This window comes from Meleagris gallopavo, chromosome 15 (genome assembly GCF_905368555.1).
Source record: "Meleagris gallopavo chromosome 15, MGAL_WU_HG_1.1, whole genome shotgun sequence".
In the NCBI taxonomy this organism is placed as follows: domain Eukaryota; kingdom Metazoa; phylum Chordata; class Aves; order Galliformes; family Phasianidae; genus Meleagris; species Meleagris gallopavo.
In genome coordinates this window covers 1,030,382-1,045,999 of record NC_139418.1, presented here as the reverse complement: position 1 = coordinate 1,045,999, position 15,618 = coordinate 1,030,382, and the positions used below count along the sequence as shown (strand labels likewise).

Sequence of the window (15,618 nt, the reverse complement as noted above, 5' to 3'; positions counted from 1 at the left end):
GTTGTTTTGGGAGTGGAAGTGGTTGGTTGGGTTTTGGGGCTGGTTTTTGTTAGTTTTTTTTTTTTTGGAGTAGCCCCACAACTGAATTGGAAAGCCAGACTTGCTGACTGCTGCAATGCTAATCTACATTGAGGCTGTGCTGAAGCAAACAGGGAGCACAAATGGGAGAAATGTTGAGGATTTTTCCAAGTTCACTGCAATACGCAGGAGCCATGCATGCACGCCTAAATACACTGCAGATGTAACCCACCTGTATCTCATCTCTAATTCCAGACATCACTGTCTCCAGTGCTGGAGTTCAATGTTCCTCTTGCAGCTATCTATTCAATGTTCTCATTCGTATACTTCAAAAAAATAACATGTTTTAGAAGACTTAATTCAGCCAGAGGATCACTATACTTTTCAAACACCTTATGAAAAGCTTCATTTTGAACTGTTCTGTTTTTCATACTCAGATGAATGAAAGTCCTTATCTTCCCTTTTCTCTTTGTTATCTTTTATGATCAACTCCACAACAAAATCAGCTCATTTCCCCTTCCTGACTGTTTATCAGCAAGCACAGCAACCCATTGTTCCAAGGATGCAGTTCCTCTTAGCTGAACCAAGGCGGGTGTGCTGTGTCCCTACCCCTCTGTGTGCCAACATTTGTCCTCAGCTGCAGTTCACTGAGTTGAATCTAACCTACACAATCCTTTTAGGCAGAACAAGTCCCCAGTCCAGCTAGCTTCACAGTCAGAGAAACGATGCTGATGTGGGGACAGGACCAGAAGGTATGGCATGAATGAAAAGAAAAAGCAGAGCTCAAAATCCCAGACATCAATAGTATGAGCTGCTACAGGACAACACAAAGTCCATCCATTTGGTCGACGTGAATGAAATGAAGGTGAATTCTTAGTGGTTGCAAGTCCCTCTGCTTCCCTGCCAGCTGCCTTCATGCATCATTGCATACAACTAGGTAATAATGGGGAACCATTTCTTTGTCCCAAACTTGAAAATTGACTCTAATAAGAATCATATGCAGTAAGCCTGCATCACAGGTAGGATCACAGATATGGGAGCAGATCAACTTCCCTGTGTTCCTTCCAAACTCTCCTTCATGCATTTTCCCTCTTCCTTCCCCTGTGCTACACCCATGACAGCATAACAGGAATAGCAGCAAAAATCCATTGTGCTCGAGATATCTCTGTGCTTCACAAAGCTGGGGTTATATTTTTGTCTCCTAGCAACTCTGTAGCCCAACTTAGCAGCAATTTTGTACTGAGCACTTGCTAACATAAGGTTGCTGTTGCTCTTCTCAAAGACACTTTATACTCTCTAACTGCCTCCTTCTCTCCTCTGTATTGCACAGGTAGAACATGCTCAAAGGCCTCTCTGGAAAATTCATGAAAGCAATCAGTATTCCATTTCATCCTTACCTACATCTCATCCTCTGATCATTATCCCTCCACATAAAGGAACTGTGGTGAGTTCTTAAGCTAAAGCACAATTCAAATTCATCAGGAGAAATGAATAAATGGAAAGGAAAATCTATTCTCTGAGTGGATTTATCAAAGATCTCCAGCCAGAGCTGATCTCACATCACAGCTGTGAAGGATTCAGATGTAGTTGTAGAAACCTCTGTTTCAAAAACTTATCATCACAGAATAGCACATAGAGAATTACCAGGCAAGAAAAATCCTTAATGAGGATGAAGCTTTTAAAATTAGATGTGTTATATAATCTGCAAGCTCAGAGAGAGAAAAAAAGAAAGCATCAAGGAAGACACAGTTGTAGCACTGATATTCATGGATGGATAGGTATTTCACACTGAAAACAGTTAAAAGATTAGCAGAACTGCTCCGAGGTTGCCAACCCACTGTGGCCTCAGACAAGATCAGATGCTTGACATGGATTTAGTCCATGTGACCCAGTAGCCTCCCTGCTAGGGCTGCCAATCAGCTTCAGCTGTGATGGGGTTTTCTTTGATGGGGGAATTGCCAGTGAGGAACAGGATTAGGGGCACCAAATGATTTTGTCTGTCAGCCCAGAGGTGAGTGCTTCTCTTTCCCATGAATGCTTCTCCCAGATAGATCAAGTTGCAGTTTGAAAGTCTGTACACTGTGACAGACAGATTTACAGGAACAACTGAGGCAGATAAACTGAGATGAATGTTATTCATTTATTGTAATTCTTTCATCCCCTGCTCCATGGGAGATGCTACCTATGTAGCATACATTTGCAGCAAGATAATAATCTGCAAGAACAGGTAATTTCTGCCATGAAGAGATGATGTTGCACACAATAATTGGAGAGAAACAAATCCCTTGGAAGCCTACTGAATATCATAGTGCTAGCACACTCCTCCTCTGCCCACACTTCTACCAATGGCCTCCGCACACCACAGCTGGGTTTCTGGGTTGGCTTATCCTCTATATGAGACAGAATACATTTGACTTCAGGCATTTGGAAAGGACACTGCTAACAGTTACAATCTATGCGTTTATACTGTGTGAGATGACAATGAGAGAGTTAGAAATGGGGCAGCAAAAAGTGAAGATGAAATACTCAGTTTGTTTTTATCCATTAAAATTAAAAACCACCATAGTCACACATCCTTATCTACCAATAACATGAAGGCATCCTGGTGCTGGGAGCACATTGGATCATGATGAAAGTAATATGCCATGGGACAGTGAAAACTGAGGGCAGAAGGGAGGAGAAAGCAATTTCCAACTGCAGATGCTGAGATGTGGTTGATATGTAACATCCCACAGCAATGAAAAATCCAGTTTGTATGTTGAATCTTAAATGTGGTGTTGTAAGGTCTCCCATCACGTTAAAATCTGAATGGGAAAAACCTGCTGAATTGAGTTGAAGACCAGAGCTTGCAAGCTAGAAATAACCAGGTATTTCTTTGTTCAACATTTGAACAACCTAGTAGATCAGGCACCAAGCCAGAGAGGATAAGAAGGTATAACCTGAGATCAGATCTTCTCACTGCATGGAGGAAGGCATATCTCTTGCCCTTAATTGTTTAAGTGAGACTAAGGAGATTAACTACACAATTAGGTATTTAATCAGTGCCACTCCCAGCCCAAGTCTGTCTTGTGTGTGCTTCAGTATTACATGCCTGAAATGCAACCTTTACATCGAAACTGAACTCCCTTTGCAGGCCCTCAAATCCCCATCCTGCTCTATGCAACAGGAATGAACTTACACCCCAAGAGAGCCTGTGAATCCACCAGCACAGGACTTGCTTGCTGGTCAGCACATCTTGCCTTATCAACAGCTCCTTTTCTCAAGCAAGTCATGGAAGCAGACACAAGACAACCAGGCTACTAACAGCAAATGAAGCACTTACTTGCTCTGTTCCTAGTGACAAACTCAATCCAGATATAAGCAATCTAATTTATCATGTTCAGACCACTACCAGTGAACCCCATTCTAGCTCCAGCCTCTTTGATGGTGCTGCTTTGTGGTGTCTCTTTGGTGGCCTTTTGGCATCTAAGTCTGGCACTGCACCAGATCCCACGGCTCCCCTGCCTCTTCAGAACCTGTCCCATCTACTTGGGCATGCAGAACAAGCACAGTACCTTTCACAGCATAAAGACATTAAGCAATTTACACAACCATCATCCGAGGAGTACAAGAAACCTTTTGCACATGTAACACAAGTAATGTATATGAGTTGAAGGTCTTTAGCTCAATGTATATGCAGTTAGGGCAAAGATATCCCCTCGCACGTCTGATATCATAAATAAAGAATGCCTATTTACAAACACCACAGTGGTATTAGTGAGTTTACTGTCAAATTTTGGCTGATACAAGACCAGAAAGTTGGGGAGATTTTTTGTTGTTGTTGTTCTCTTCCTAATCAACTCACTTATTTTGCTAGCTGCATGTGCATGCTAAGAGAGAATGCTTTTAGGGATGGGTGATGGTAATTATACAAGACAAGAGCAGAGAAGCAGCACACAGATTCATTTCCTCCACAGCCAGAGCCTTGATTTTATAAGAATTAAATCCTCATAATGAAGGGGGTGCCTCTGCATGCTGCTGTTGCTGTTCTACATCTCTCATTACACCCTCTGAGTGCACACAAGTAATGACTGTATGAGTTTAGCTCTCAGACTAAATTCAACATTTCTAGGCCAGCGTTCTGTAAACAGTCAGAGGGTATGCTGGGAAAATATGCAGAATTATGGTACTGCTTGCTCTGTATTTATGCAGCCCAGGCAAGGATATGGCAAAGAGACCAGGAAAGTACAAAAGTGAAAAATGCAATAGCCAAAGGGAAAGTGAAGCAGCCTCTGTCTGCCTCCTTACAAGCAGGGCTGGTGAGCTGCTGGAGGTCTGACTTTGCAGTCAAAAGGCCTGCAAGCACAGCACAGAAAGGCTGAAGCAGCAACCATCGGGTGTTCAGGGAGCCCTGACCTCTGCAGCCCAGAGGAGCAAAGAGGACAGCCCTGATGCAGGCAGCTCTTATTCTCTGCTCCCTTGGCTGTATGGAGCATTTGGGGTAGGCTGGATGCCGATCCTCACCTTTGCAACAGAGCACTCTGATAAGAGTAACTTTAACTCTTCTGCACATTGGCTCTTTTAAAACAGGATAATAATCATCTCCTCTCCCTGGTTTTCCCAGACTTTGTTGAGCTCATGGAAGTTCCTTAAGGCAAGACTTGTCTTTCGCTGTTTCCATGGGCTTTGTGCAGTGCCGTCTGACCTGAGAGGCCCTGCCACACTACAATATTAATACCAGGCGCTGAAGCAGTGCCTGGTTTTATCTCTTAGGACGTGCAGGTTACAAAAATAAACACATGAAAAATGCATTTGTGACCTCTGTGCACAGCAAAGTGCTGCACACAGACAGACATCCATCAGGGGAAGAAGTAATATCACAGAGTGGGCTGCACTCTCTCATTCTCCAGTTTTCTTTTCCCACTTGTAACAGAAATACATTCCAGATTGAAATTTCTTCCTATTGCTTAGAGCTTTGCTTATTTTATCCACTTACTTTCTAACAGATAGTAAATTGCATACACAAGCAAGGGACAACAGAGTGGATGTTCCTCTGAGATCACAAGTATTACAGGTCAGTTTAACATTTATTTTAGTATATTTCCCTTTAAAGAAAAAGACTAAAAAGAAAGAAATTAAGACCACTGTGATAAACAAACATCAGTAGAGCGGGGGGAAGGGGGGAAGAGGCACAACAGGGACAAAACAAAGCAGCTGTAAGCCTGTAAGCTCATGTGGAAAAAAATTTGATTACCACCAATTCCCTCAAGTACTGATCAGATAAACACTTGTTTAGCTTATAAGTTCTGACAAGAGCACAACCCAAGGTAGTGCAGCTGCAAGAGAGTGATTTTTCTTTTCATTTATTGAAACCTCTGGGAAAATAATAGTGATGGAAATCAAAATCCATGTTTTCTGTGTAGCTACAGAATATTACCAGTAGGCATGCAAGAGAAAATCATTGATATTGTTACCAGGATCAGAGAGAAGCATGTGCCTGAGGCAATGGGCAGTCAGACAACTGAAGAAGCTGCTCAGGTTTGAAAATCAGACTTAATTTTAATTACAAAAGAATTTCCAACCAGATGTATAAGAATCAATCTGGCAAATCTAATTTTAGTTGGAACTGCGGTTTCCTCTCTTTGATTAATCAGGATGAGAAAGCCACTGAACTGGCTGGAGGTGTTGGTGTTTGATTTAAAGGAGTTCAACTACTGGCCGTTACAGACAAAAGAAAATTAACTATAATCAAACACTACAAAAGATGATCCTATGTTTTGAAATCAAAAAGCAGAGTTAGCAACAGCTACCAAATGAGAAATGTACAAGTGCAACTGGAACTTCCATTCTGAAGAAACAAATGAATAATGTAGGAAAGGATAAATTGGGTAGACAAGGAGTTAGCCATTAAACTTCCTCCTAGCACTTAAAAATTATGACCAGCTGGACTTTATTTGGCAATGCCAGTGGAGCCAAGCCCTCTACCATTAGCAGAGTTAGCCTGTATTGAATGCCAGTTCTGATCCTGCTTGATTGTGTGTCTGATGCCTCTTGGAGACACCAGTCAGGCTGTTTGCACTGTGTGATGGTTCCCAGAAGTTCTGGGCTCATTGTACATACTATAACTCTCGTGTTGATACTTTAGCTCACAAAAATCACAGACTTTGAACCTAGCCCTGTATCTGACCCTGTTAGTCTAGGGACTCACCATCTCCCTGGTCCTGCAGCCCTCAACACCAGCTCCCTGCTTTCTGGTATTTAACATCCCAAGCCTAAATGCAGCTCCCAGGCTGGCTGCCTACTTACAGACACTGTGACACATGGCAAACTTCAAGCTATCACTTCCTAGAGCATCTCGGGTAAAATTTCTTACTTTATCACTCCTTCATACAACAGACTTGAGTTACAGCTGCTTTTCTCCACCATTTACAAACACAGGCAACTATTAGCTACTTTCCCCTTTATTTAGGCTCTAGAAATTTTGTAGTAATCCTGCATTATTAGTTTCTCAGCTGGAGCTGTAAGTCTTACATGAATCTTTAAGAAATGTGATCTGCAACAACCATCTCATGCAGAGATCAAACATTGGAAACAGTCATCTCCAGTTTGGGAAACACAACAACTGGTTACAGCCTGGAACCACACCTAAATGGAAAGGCTGTGCTTGTGCAGGGACTTGACTAAATGACAAGATGCACAAATCCATTCTTCGTAACCTGGAGCTACTGAGTTAATTACTCTCATAAATCTTTGTAGCAGGTGAAATCAAGAATAATTCACTTTATGGAGGCATAAACTCTTCCAAAGCCATTACTTTTCATGTCAATTCTTTGTCAAATACGTAATTCTTGTCACACAACTTTGAAGTTTCCAACATCAGCTACTTTCAAAATCTGATGAAAATCTTTTTTCTTAAGCTATGTCCTCAAGGACACTAGAAAAATCTCTCACCCGCTCAACAAATTTACTGTACACTGAAAATTAATGGACCCTATGATAAAAATCACATATGCAATTTCAGGTCAGTCATGGGTTTTTTGTTTTTTTGGGGGTTTTTTTTGAGCTAAGAGAAGAAGAATAAAGCCACAGAAAGTAAGTTTCACATTAGCCATGTTAAACTGACTGCAATTTTTGTATAACACAATGTCTTTCCCTTTTGCCCACTCAGCTGAACAGATATCTGAATTAACACATCCACCTACCTACTCCTGGCTGCAAATAGTGAAAGCCTAAAGTGCTGCTTCAACTGTGCTTGCATCTGGTGGAGCAGACGTGTTCCTCATCTGGATAGTCTTCAGCTTTTTAAAAATAAGCCAAATGTCAAGCAGCATCTATCACACATAAATTGACATTCTTCTGATGTATTCTTTTACCAAATGTCTGACTTCAAAATGTTTTCATCAGACCAAGCAGCTTCTGCAATCCTCAGCTCCCATCAGGCTGCCAGAAAGGATAAGCATTTACCATAGGAAATTCTTAGTTCATTGCAAAATGTTGTAAAGGTCATGTGTGGCCAAGCCATGTTTGCTGAATTGCAGGTGACAAAAATAACAACACCCAATGGGGAGATGAGTGGGAATAGACCAGAGTTAGCAGGTGAAAATGTTGAAGAGAAATAGGGAACAGGATGCATCTTTGGCAGAATAAATAATTAAGGAAAATTGAGAAAACAGAGCACATGAGATCTGTCCTGGGAATAAACTGTTCTGGGAGCTGGGACAAAATTGATGAGTATGTATCACCTTGAAGGTTTCAGCAAATGGGTAGAATTGATTTGAGAATCCAACAAGCAAGGTCATTGGCATGGGATAAAAGAAAGGGATTTAGCCTTACACAGTCCTAGCAGATTATTTCTATTTCAGTATAGCCTCACTGCTCCACATCTACATAAAAGAGTTGGCACAGTTTCCTCCTCTGGACTCTACAGAGCTGGTGGGGATATTGCAGTTGCTTAAGAATGATTTTAGTATGATTTACGTGGATGATTTTTCCTTGATTATAATAAGCTGTGAATCAAATCTCTATCACACTTCACAATGTAGGCTTAGGAACTGCTTTAACTTCCCATGACCTTCATTTTGGAAGTTTATTAAATCACTGATTTGAAGGCAAATTTACAGATCTGTCCATTTTCCCTTTTAAAAATAGTATATGCAGTATAGAGTTCCTTAGACAACAAAGGTAAGTCTCTTAGAGATCATATTTTGATAAGTAGGTATTTCTAGATTTCAAACTTGCAATTACAAAATTCCAAGGAAAACTGGTTATTGTACAGGGTAGAGCTGTGCACAGCTGCATCTTCTAGCTTCCTCTATTTTAAAGAGCTATGACATTTTGTAACGAATCTAGATCCCTGCTATGTATTCTGAGTTGCACATCAGTTATTATCTTTTATAGCTTTAATCGATGAGCTACCAGACCAATATCCTGAGCTGTTACTCATCAATTAATCTATAGCAGTTTCTAAGAAGCAGTACTTTCAGCCCCTGTACTTTCTTTGCAGTGACTTAACTGGTTCTGAAGAGGTTGATGAGTCCCTTTTTCTGTAGATAAGGAAGGTCATTTGAAGAAAATGAACAGAAACTCACTGACATTTAGGAAGAAATTGCTCTCCACTTGAAACCACAATGTAAAGCTCTATCATATGAAATATGTTACAGCTGAGTTCTCAGAGGAGTCAGAGTTGTTATTAGGCTCTTTTTCCTTAAACTGAGATTTTCAGTAAAATACTTCAGAAGCCAACAGTGTTGCAACAGCATCATGGCCCCCTGTGAGCTTTTACTGGAGTGTTATGCCTGCTGAATTTCAAAAGCAGTGTTATAGCAGTGATGTTAAAATGCAGAGAGAGAGTAATTATTCCATGAAAAGAAGAATGAACCTCTGCTCAGAAAGCATAGCTTTCTGCCCCCTTCACCAGAACCTATTACCCAATCTGAGTGCACCAATCTTCTTTCCAGTCACCTATTCTCAGTACTCTCTAAAGAATCTGCCTTGTCCAATTCTCAATGCTATCTGCTCCTGTAGAATTTCTAGCATCCTTTTCCATTTTTTTCCCTTCCCTTGATCCTCTGCACTTGCCTTCCTACTCTCATTTTTCTCCTGTTATTTCCTCCTAGTCCATGCCCTTACCCTTCTCAGACCTCCCCTGCCTACAAACACTGCCCCTACACTCGTCCAGCCCTTCCCATAGTTTTCCTTCTGAAAGAATGTTCCTCTTCAACTAGAAGTCATTCCCTTGGCATGCCAGTTAAACTGCAAAACACAGAATCATGTTTGCCACAGCTTACGCTAGAGAGCTGTAGTATTTCCTCCTCCCATCAAGGTATTCACTCTGCTCTTGGCCATTATTTCTAAGAATCCACCTCAGCATCTGCTTTCCCTTTAACATCTTTTCTGCAGCCTCCCCTCTACAGCACTATTCTCCACCCTAAACCAGCAGTACAAAACTAACTAGGAAGTCTAACTTTACCTTTCTGATTATTTTGCTTTTCTACCGTATTTATAATTGCTTCTCATTCAATTGCAAGTATTCATCACTTACTCTACAGTGCATGCTCCATCCACAGATTTCGGCTGCATTCCAGCTGGAACAACCCTCTGGGAGAAACAGAAACCTATTCCAGAGCAACTGCAGCTCCCAGCACAAAACCTAAGAGCACACAGAGTCCCTCAGCACAGTCTGAAGTGCATGGGCACAGAAGATCCCTATCCAGCATCGAAGAAATGGAAATAGAGCCAGGCAGGAGGTAAGGAACATGAGGAGATGTTTCAACAAACAGAGAGAGGAAAACTGTGAGAGAGAAACTGCAGAGGACAAATGTTGAAAGAGGCTTGCAGTGAAGGCACACAAGGAGCAATATGTAGGTACATATACATACATATATATGCATACATACTTATGTAGGATATAGAACTCTCCAGAGCCAGTCCTGAATTTTGATTTTCTTGGTTACAGTACTTACTAAGTTGCCGTGAAACCCACTGCCAACCTGTCCCACCTTCCTCATCATTTCTCTCAGGGAACAGCAGCGAGTACTACTGGAAGTTTCAAGGGATAAACGTATGCACTATGAGTGCCAAGCATGGAAGACTGCCCATGCTGAGGTCATAGAATCTCACACAATAACATCTTTTTCTTTTTCTAAGAGTGCTTTAAGAAATGAGGCTACCACCTAGATTACCTGGGGAAACGAAATAAAAATGACAACCATTAGAAGAATGTTGCCACTTCCAAATCAGAAGCACACAAATCAGTACACCTTAAGCATACTCTTGCTTATGCCACTTAATTCAGCCTTTCACACATGCTCCTAAGGACAGATGCTAAAATCCTAGCTTCCTTGAAGTCAGTGGGCAGTTTGCCACGGGCTTCAGAGATTCCAGTAAGACTCAGATTGATTACAACTTCCATTCAGCTCCATTCTACAAATTTCAGATGTTCTCCTTTCCTTTCTCCCATGAAGACTTTTTGTATTTTGCTCCCACCATTCTCTGAATTCATTTTTTTTTCCACCCTGCATGTGCAATGTGTGGCCCTGCGCCTTATTTACTGCACATACACAAAGACCTCTTTGCACAGAGGATTTTAAATTCCTCACGGTTGTTTTTCATTACAAAAACTTACAATTCTCCTGAGCCCTATGTGTGCTGACAATGCATCTTTAGAGTGTTGTTTGTGAAGCAACTCACATTACCAGCTCTATTTTATACAACAGAATCTGGAGCATGGAGAAATACACACAGATTTGTCTAATGCCACCGAGTTTGAGCTCAGATTATGGATAGGTTTGACTTTCTTAGATGTCTGCAGTATTATATCTTGAGAACAAAGCTCCCGTTCATCTCTTTGATTACAAGCTTCCGCCATTATCAGAAACCAGGCTCCAGTTATTCTGAATTAGACACCTAGAAAATGAAATCACTCTGATTAGTGACCACCTGCAGGAAGAGTGATCCAAGTGCCAAATCAAAGGACTCAGAGCACAGAGCAGGAACCTGAAACCTGTCTGTAGTTCCCAGGCTTGCTGTGTGGCATTTGGGGGACAAATGAGATGCTGCAGGGAGCTAAGCCCAACACTATCCTCTACCCGGGGGAATTGGAGCCTTCTCATCCTACCTCATTTGGAAGGATCCTGACCACAAAACTACAGACTATTGGATTGGTGCATAAGAAAATATAGGCAGTTAAAATAGGCAGTTAAAAATCAGGATTTGCTCTACCTTGTATGGGTGAAATATGCCATAAAGCCAGTAAAAGTACTGTCAAATGAAGACCAGGCCTTTCTTGGACAATGTAGATTTGATGAAAAACCACATGATGTTTGAGCACAACAATTAGGAATGAAAGCTTTAGTGATTTAGTACTTGTCTTGTTCATTCTTCTTAAAGCATTCCTATGACATCACCTTCAAATGCTCTCATTGATTACCTTTCTGAATCTGTCTCCATAATGCATCTTATCCATTACTATTGTGGATTGTTTAATTGAATGAATGGTTTAGTGACAAACTGATTGGGATTAATCAATTGACTATAGCCACTGCATGGAGCATGCATACACAGAGCAGTGTAGGAAGTGATTTATAAGTAATCAGAAGTCAAAACTTGAAGCTGCAATAATATGCTGATGATAATGGAGATAACCAACAGCTCATCTAGCAGCCTATCCAGACACAGGTGTACTTCATTCATATGCAGATGATGTTTCAGCAGCAAATGTCTTTCTTGGCTCAATCAACTGTAATATACCATAATGAGTTGCTTCTCTGCATCAGTTGTGAATGTTAACTTGGTAAAAAATACTGCAAGTCTCAAACTTAATCTGCCAAAAATGTGATGCTTGGTAATGTACTCAGAATATGAATAACTTAATTTTCATTAATCCTGAGGTTTTCCTATCACCTGTTTCCTGTCACCTGTAGTTTTGCATAAAAAGAGCGGAGAATAATACTACTCAAAATCTGCTATAAGAGAGCTAATAATGTTATGTCAGGGTCAACATACCCTTGAGAAAAGACAAAGACAAAAGAATTCTTTGTTGTGCAGGAAAATAAAGTATTTTACAAGGAACCTGATTCACAAAAACTGGATTTAAAAGTAGCTGTAACTTGCACGGATGTTCCATACTACCATTTTAATTAGTCATGTCTTCTCTGCATGGCAGAAGTATTTTCCTGGGCAGAGGATATTCCTTACAACGTTTGGACGTATTACTTAGAAATAAAATACACAGAAACAATGATGGATGATGCCAGTCCAAAGGCCAAACAGCCTTGGCTCTTGGACTGGCATTTCTCCAGTGACCCAGTCCCACAGAGCCACCTGCCAGTTTCTCCCCTTGTCTTACAGCTTGGTCCATTCTTCACAGCCACCAACTTGTACAGAGCAGTGAGTGACCCATGTGTGTTTGCTGCAAAAGCGTCTGGTTATGTGGTGATGAAGGCAAAGAGCGCTAGGAGATAAAGGTTAGTATTGCTCCTGAGCCCAAGAGACATTCAGATTCCCCAAATGAGTCTATAATGATACGACCCCAGAAGAACAGCAGGTGGGAGTCCAGTTAGTTGAAGTGCATTCTGCGACCCAAATGCCAAGAGGCATCTCCAAATGCCTGGGGATCATCCTAATTCTGCACTTCTGTTCAGAAAAATCTGAGTTAGAAATCTGCATTACCAGGAAGCAAACACCTGAGTGGATTTTTGCATCCATACTGAGCTTGGAATAAAGTAACATGCTAAGTGCTCAGTGAAGGATGAGCAGCACAGCTGAAAGCCTGAGGAAACCCTCTGGAAAGGTTACGGTGTACTTGTGGTGACATTTTCAAAGACACTGACAGTAGTTACACGCCCTGCATAACATGCACAAGCTGCGTCTTCCTGCAAAGCCTGCAGCAGAAGGAAGAGCACAGGATAACCAGGTAATTACAGCCAAGGAGCCCATTGTATCTTGTTTCTAAATCTGTTTTTGCAGATTGCCTTCTGTAATAGCCATATAGGTTTTGCTGCATAACATTAATCCATGGGTATGTTTTAGCTGTGAATGCAAATCCCAAAGTTGCTCCTTGGTCCTTTGTCCAGGTAAAATTCACATATGAGCTAATGGAAAGTTTTGCATTGAAAAGTAGTAGCAAGAAAGAGCATTTCTGATATCTTTTCTGCTGGAGACCCCGTATCTGGTCACTTGATCTAGCTCTGTGATGGAAAGCATCAAGCATCATTCCTCATTGGAATTCACAGAGCTGTCCTAAAAGGCTCATGACCCTACACAGGGCACCCCCTAAGCTGACAGCTTGTTTTGAATATGACTGAAAGCACTGATCATACCAGTGACTGGCTGCTCTAGTCAAGCACATCTCTATATTACTGCTGTTCTAACACAAAAAATAAGGATAGTTTATTGTCTACAAGTGATTTGGACAAATTTTTTTTTTCTTAACTCACTGTGGACTTTTTATCAGTTCTTATTGACTGCTGTGAAGTCATCACTCAATGGCTGAATAAAAGAAATTATAACCTAATAAGCATTTTTGGTCTTTTGTTTTGACAATACAATTATAATTTAGTTTCCATCACCATGCACTAGTCAATGAAAACAGGCAGGAAATGAAGGGTACATTCAAACTGTTCCTTACATATATTCACATATACTTCACACCCTTACCTGGAGTAGCACTGGAGACTGTCGGCCACTGCTGGTCAGGCCCTCCTGGTCCTCCACGTAAGATTCCTGCCTCCTCCAGATGCACAGCACTGAACAAGCACACAGCATGGTTAGATTATACAGTTATCCTTTGGCTTCATAATATTCCCCTTGCTACTCACATCAAATGTGATGTTATATGGTGAGCACTTGGCTGAGAAAGCACCACTGCTGTATATCAACCAACATGGAAGAAAATGAAAAAAATCTGCTGCACTGAATGCAAATCTATGCTCTTTTATTTGTCTGCCATTCATTAGAAAAACAGGATGCTGTGACCGTGACTCTGCCTCTGCTCATCCGCCCCTCAGCTCCTTTCCACACTACCAACTTAATGGGCATTTTCAACTAAATGCAACAAATGCCAAAGGTCACATGAATATCAAATTTCTACATGTTTTATAAATAAAACAGCATTTTATGAAAATCCTCAGCTGGAGATGTCACATAGACCTGTCCAGAGATTTCAGGGAAGGACTAGGGCTGCTGATGGGAGAGAACAGAGGAACGCGCCATTTCTGAGAAAGGCTTCATTAACTCTTCTGCAGTGGGACAAATTGCTTTAAATGAGTTCAGACTTCTCATTTTTCCTTCAGGTAACTTCAGAACAAAATCTTGAACTCCATATAGAAAGGAATTTAGATTCAGTGTGTCCAAATGTGTCCTGAATAACATGATAGCATGGAAGTCCCAGAGATGGACATTCTGAACCTGAATTTTTGACTTTTACCTTAAAAAGACCATGACACCATGGATAACTGATAAAAAGTGATGGCCATGGCCCCACTGCATGAACAGGTTTTGGAAAAAAGCATAAATTCCTTGTAGTATCTTAGAAATTACCACAGGATTATAGTTCCATCTAAACCTGCATGGTAGTGTCATTAATCATGTCACACCAGTTTGCTATTCTGCTCAGAAAAGGGAGGCAAAGATATTATTTCATCTAGGCTCCATAAAAAAAGCTTTATTATAATCCTTTCCAGATGTACTGAGTAGTAAATTATAGCAGAAACCGCTCATGACTTCATGCAGGGGATCTTCAGTTGAAAGAGATTTGGAGGCAGCCTCGCTTCGCCTTATATGAAAACTGCCTCGTATCTTATAGCAATTGGACAGATTAATAAAAAAAGGCGTTACAACAAAGGTGTGATGACAAAAGGACTGGCACAAAATAGAGGTGCTATCAAGGAAGGGAAGATTGTTCATCTATATCAAAAGATTCCAGGTTCATAGGGGAAAAACTTCACTAAGAAGAGATCTCGAGGAAGAGATCCTTCCCCAATGGGGTTCAGTCCTTCAATGAGGTCTAAGAGAGGTGCAGCCAGGCTCCATCCCTTCTGGTCACACAGCTGAATTGCCTTCACCTGTGCTCCTAGGGCTGACTGGGTCCTTTCCCCAGGTACTCAATCAGTGGTTCAGCCCATGACTCAACAGTTACCATTCATATCTTTAGAACAACTTTTAAACTGTGTTTAGCACCTTGCTTGTACCGCATGGCTTTCAGACTGGCTGCAGGAGTAGCATACTTATGGCAACAAGAGACAGCTAGATGGAAAATGTACCAATGCCATATGATCTACTGAAACCTATCAGCATTGATGATATAAGGGAACTTGAAGGAAAACAAAAAGTGTATAATTGCAATTAAACAGTTCAATAATTGGAGCATCTGATACCTTGACAGCAACATTAAAAAGACAGAGGGCAAATATGACAAAAGCAGAGATCAATGGTGATACAGTAATAGCAAAAGATGCAGTCAGACCGAATTTCTCATACTTAGAGATTGAAAGTGACAGTAGCAGAATCTTCTTCCCATCTCAGCTTACAGATACCATCAGTTCGAGGCATCAGAGAAGGGGGACAGGTTGGTCTTTGTCAGAGAGGCCAAGGACAGAACGCCCTGTGCCTGGGGCAGCACAC

The 15,618-nt window shown here is 41.2% G+C and overlaps 1 protein-coding gene across 6 annotated transcripts in view; it reads right to left on the bottom strand.

The window, feature by feature from the left end:
* LOC100546766 (protocadherin alpha-C2-like) overlaps positions 1–15,618 on the bottom strand; it is a 102,323-nt gene that overhangs the window by 18,318 nt on the left and 68,387 nt on the right. For all 6 annotated transcript variants that reach the window (XM_085236822.1, XM_085236821.1, XM_085236820.1 and 3 more), the window contains one exon: positions 13,654–13,742. In XM_085236822.1, the coding sequence (XP_085092948.1) occupies positions 13,654–13,742 (89 nt within the window). The remainder of the gene's footprint in view (positions 1–13,653; positions 13,743–15,618) is intronic.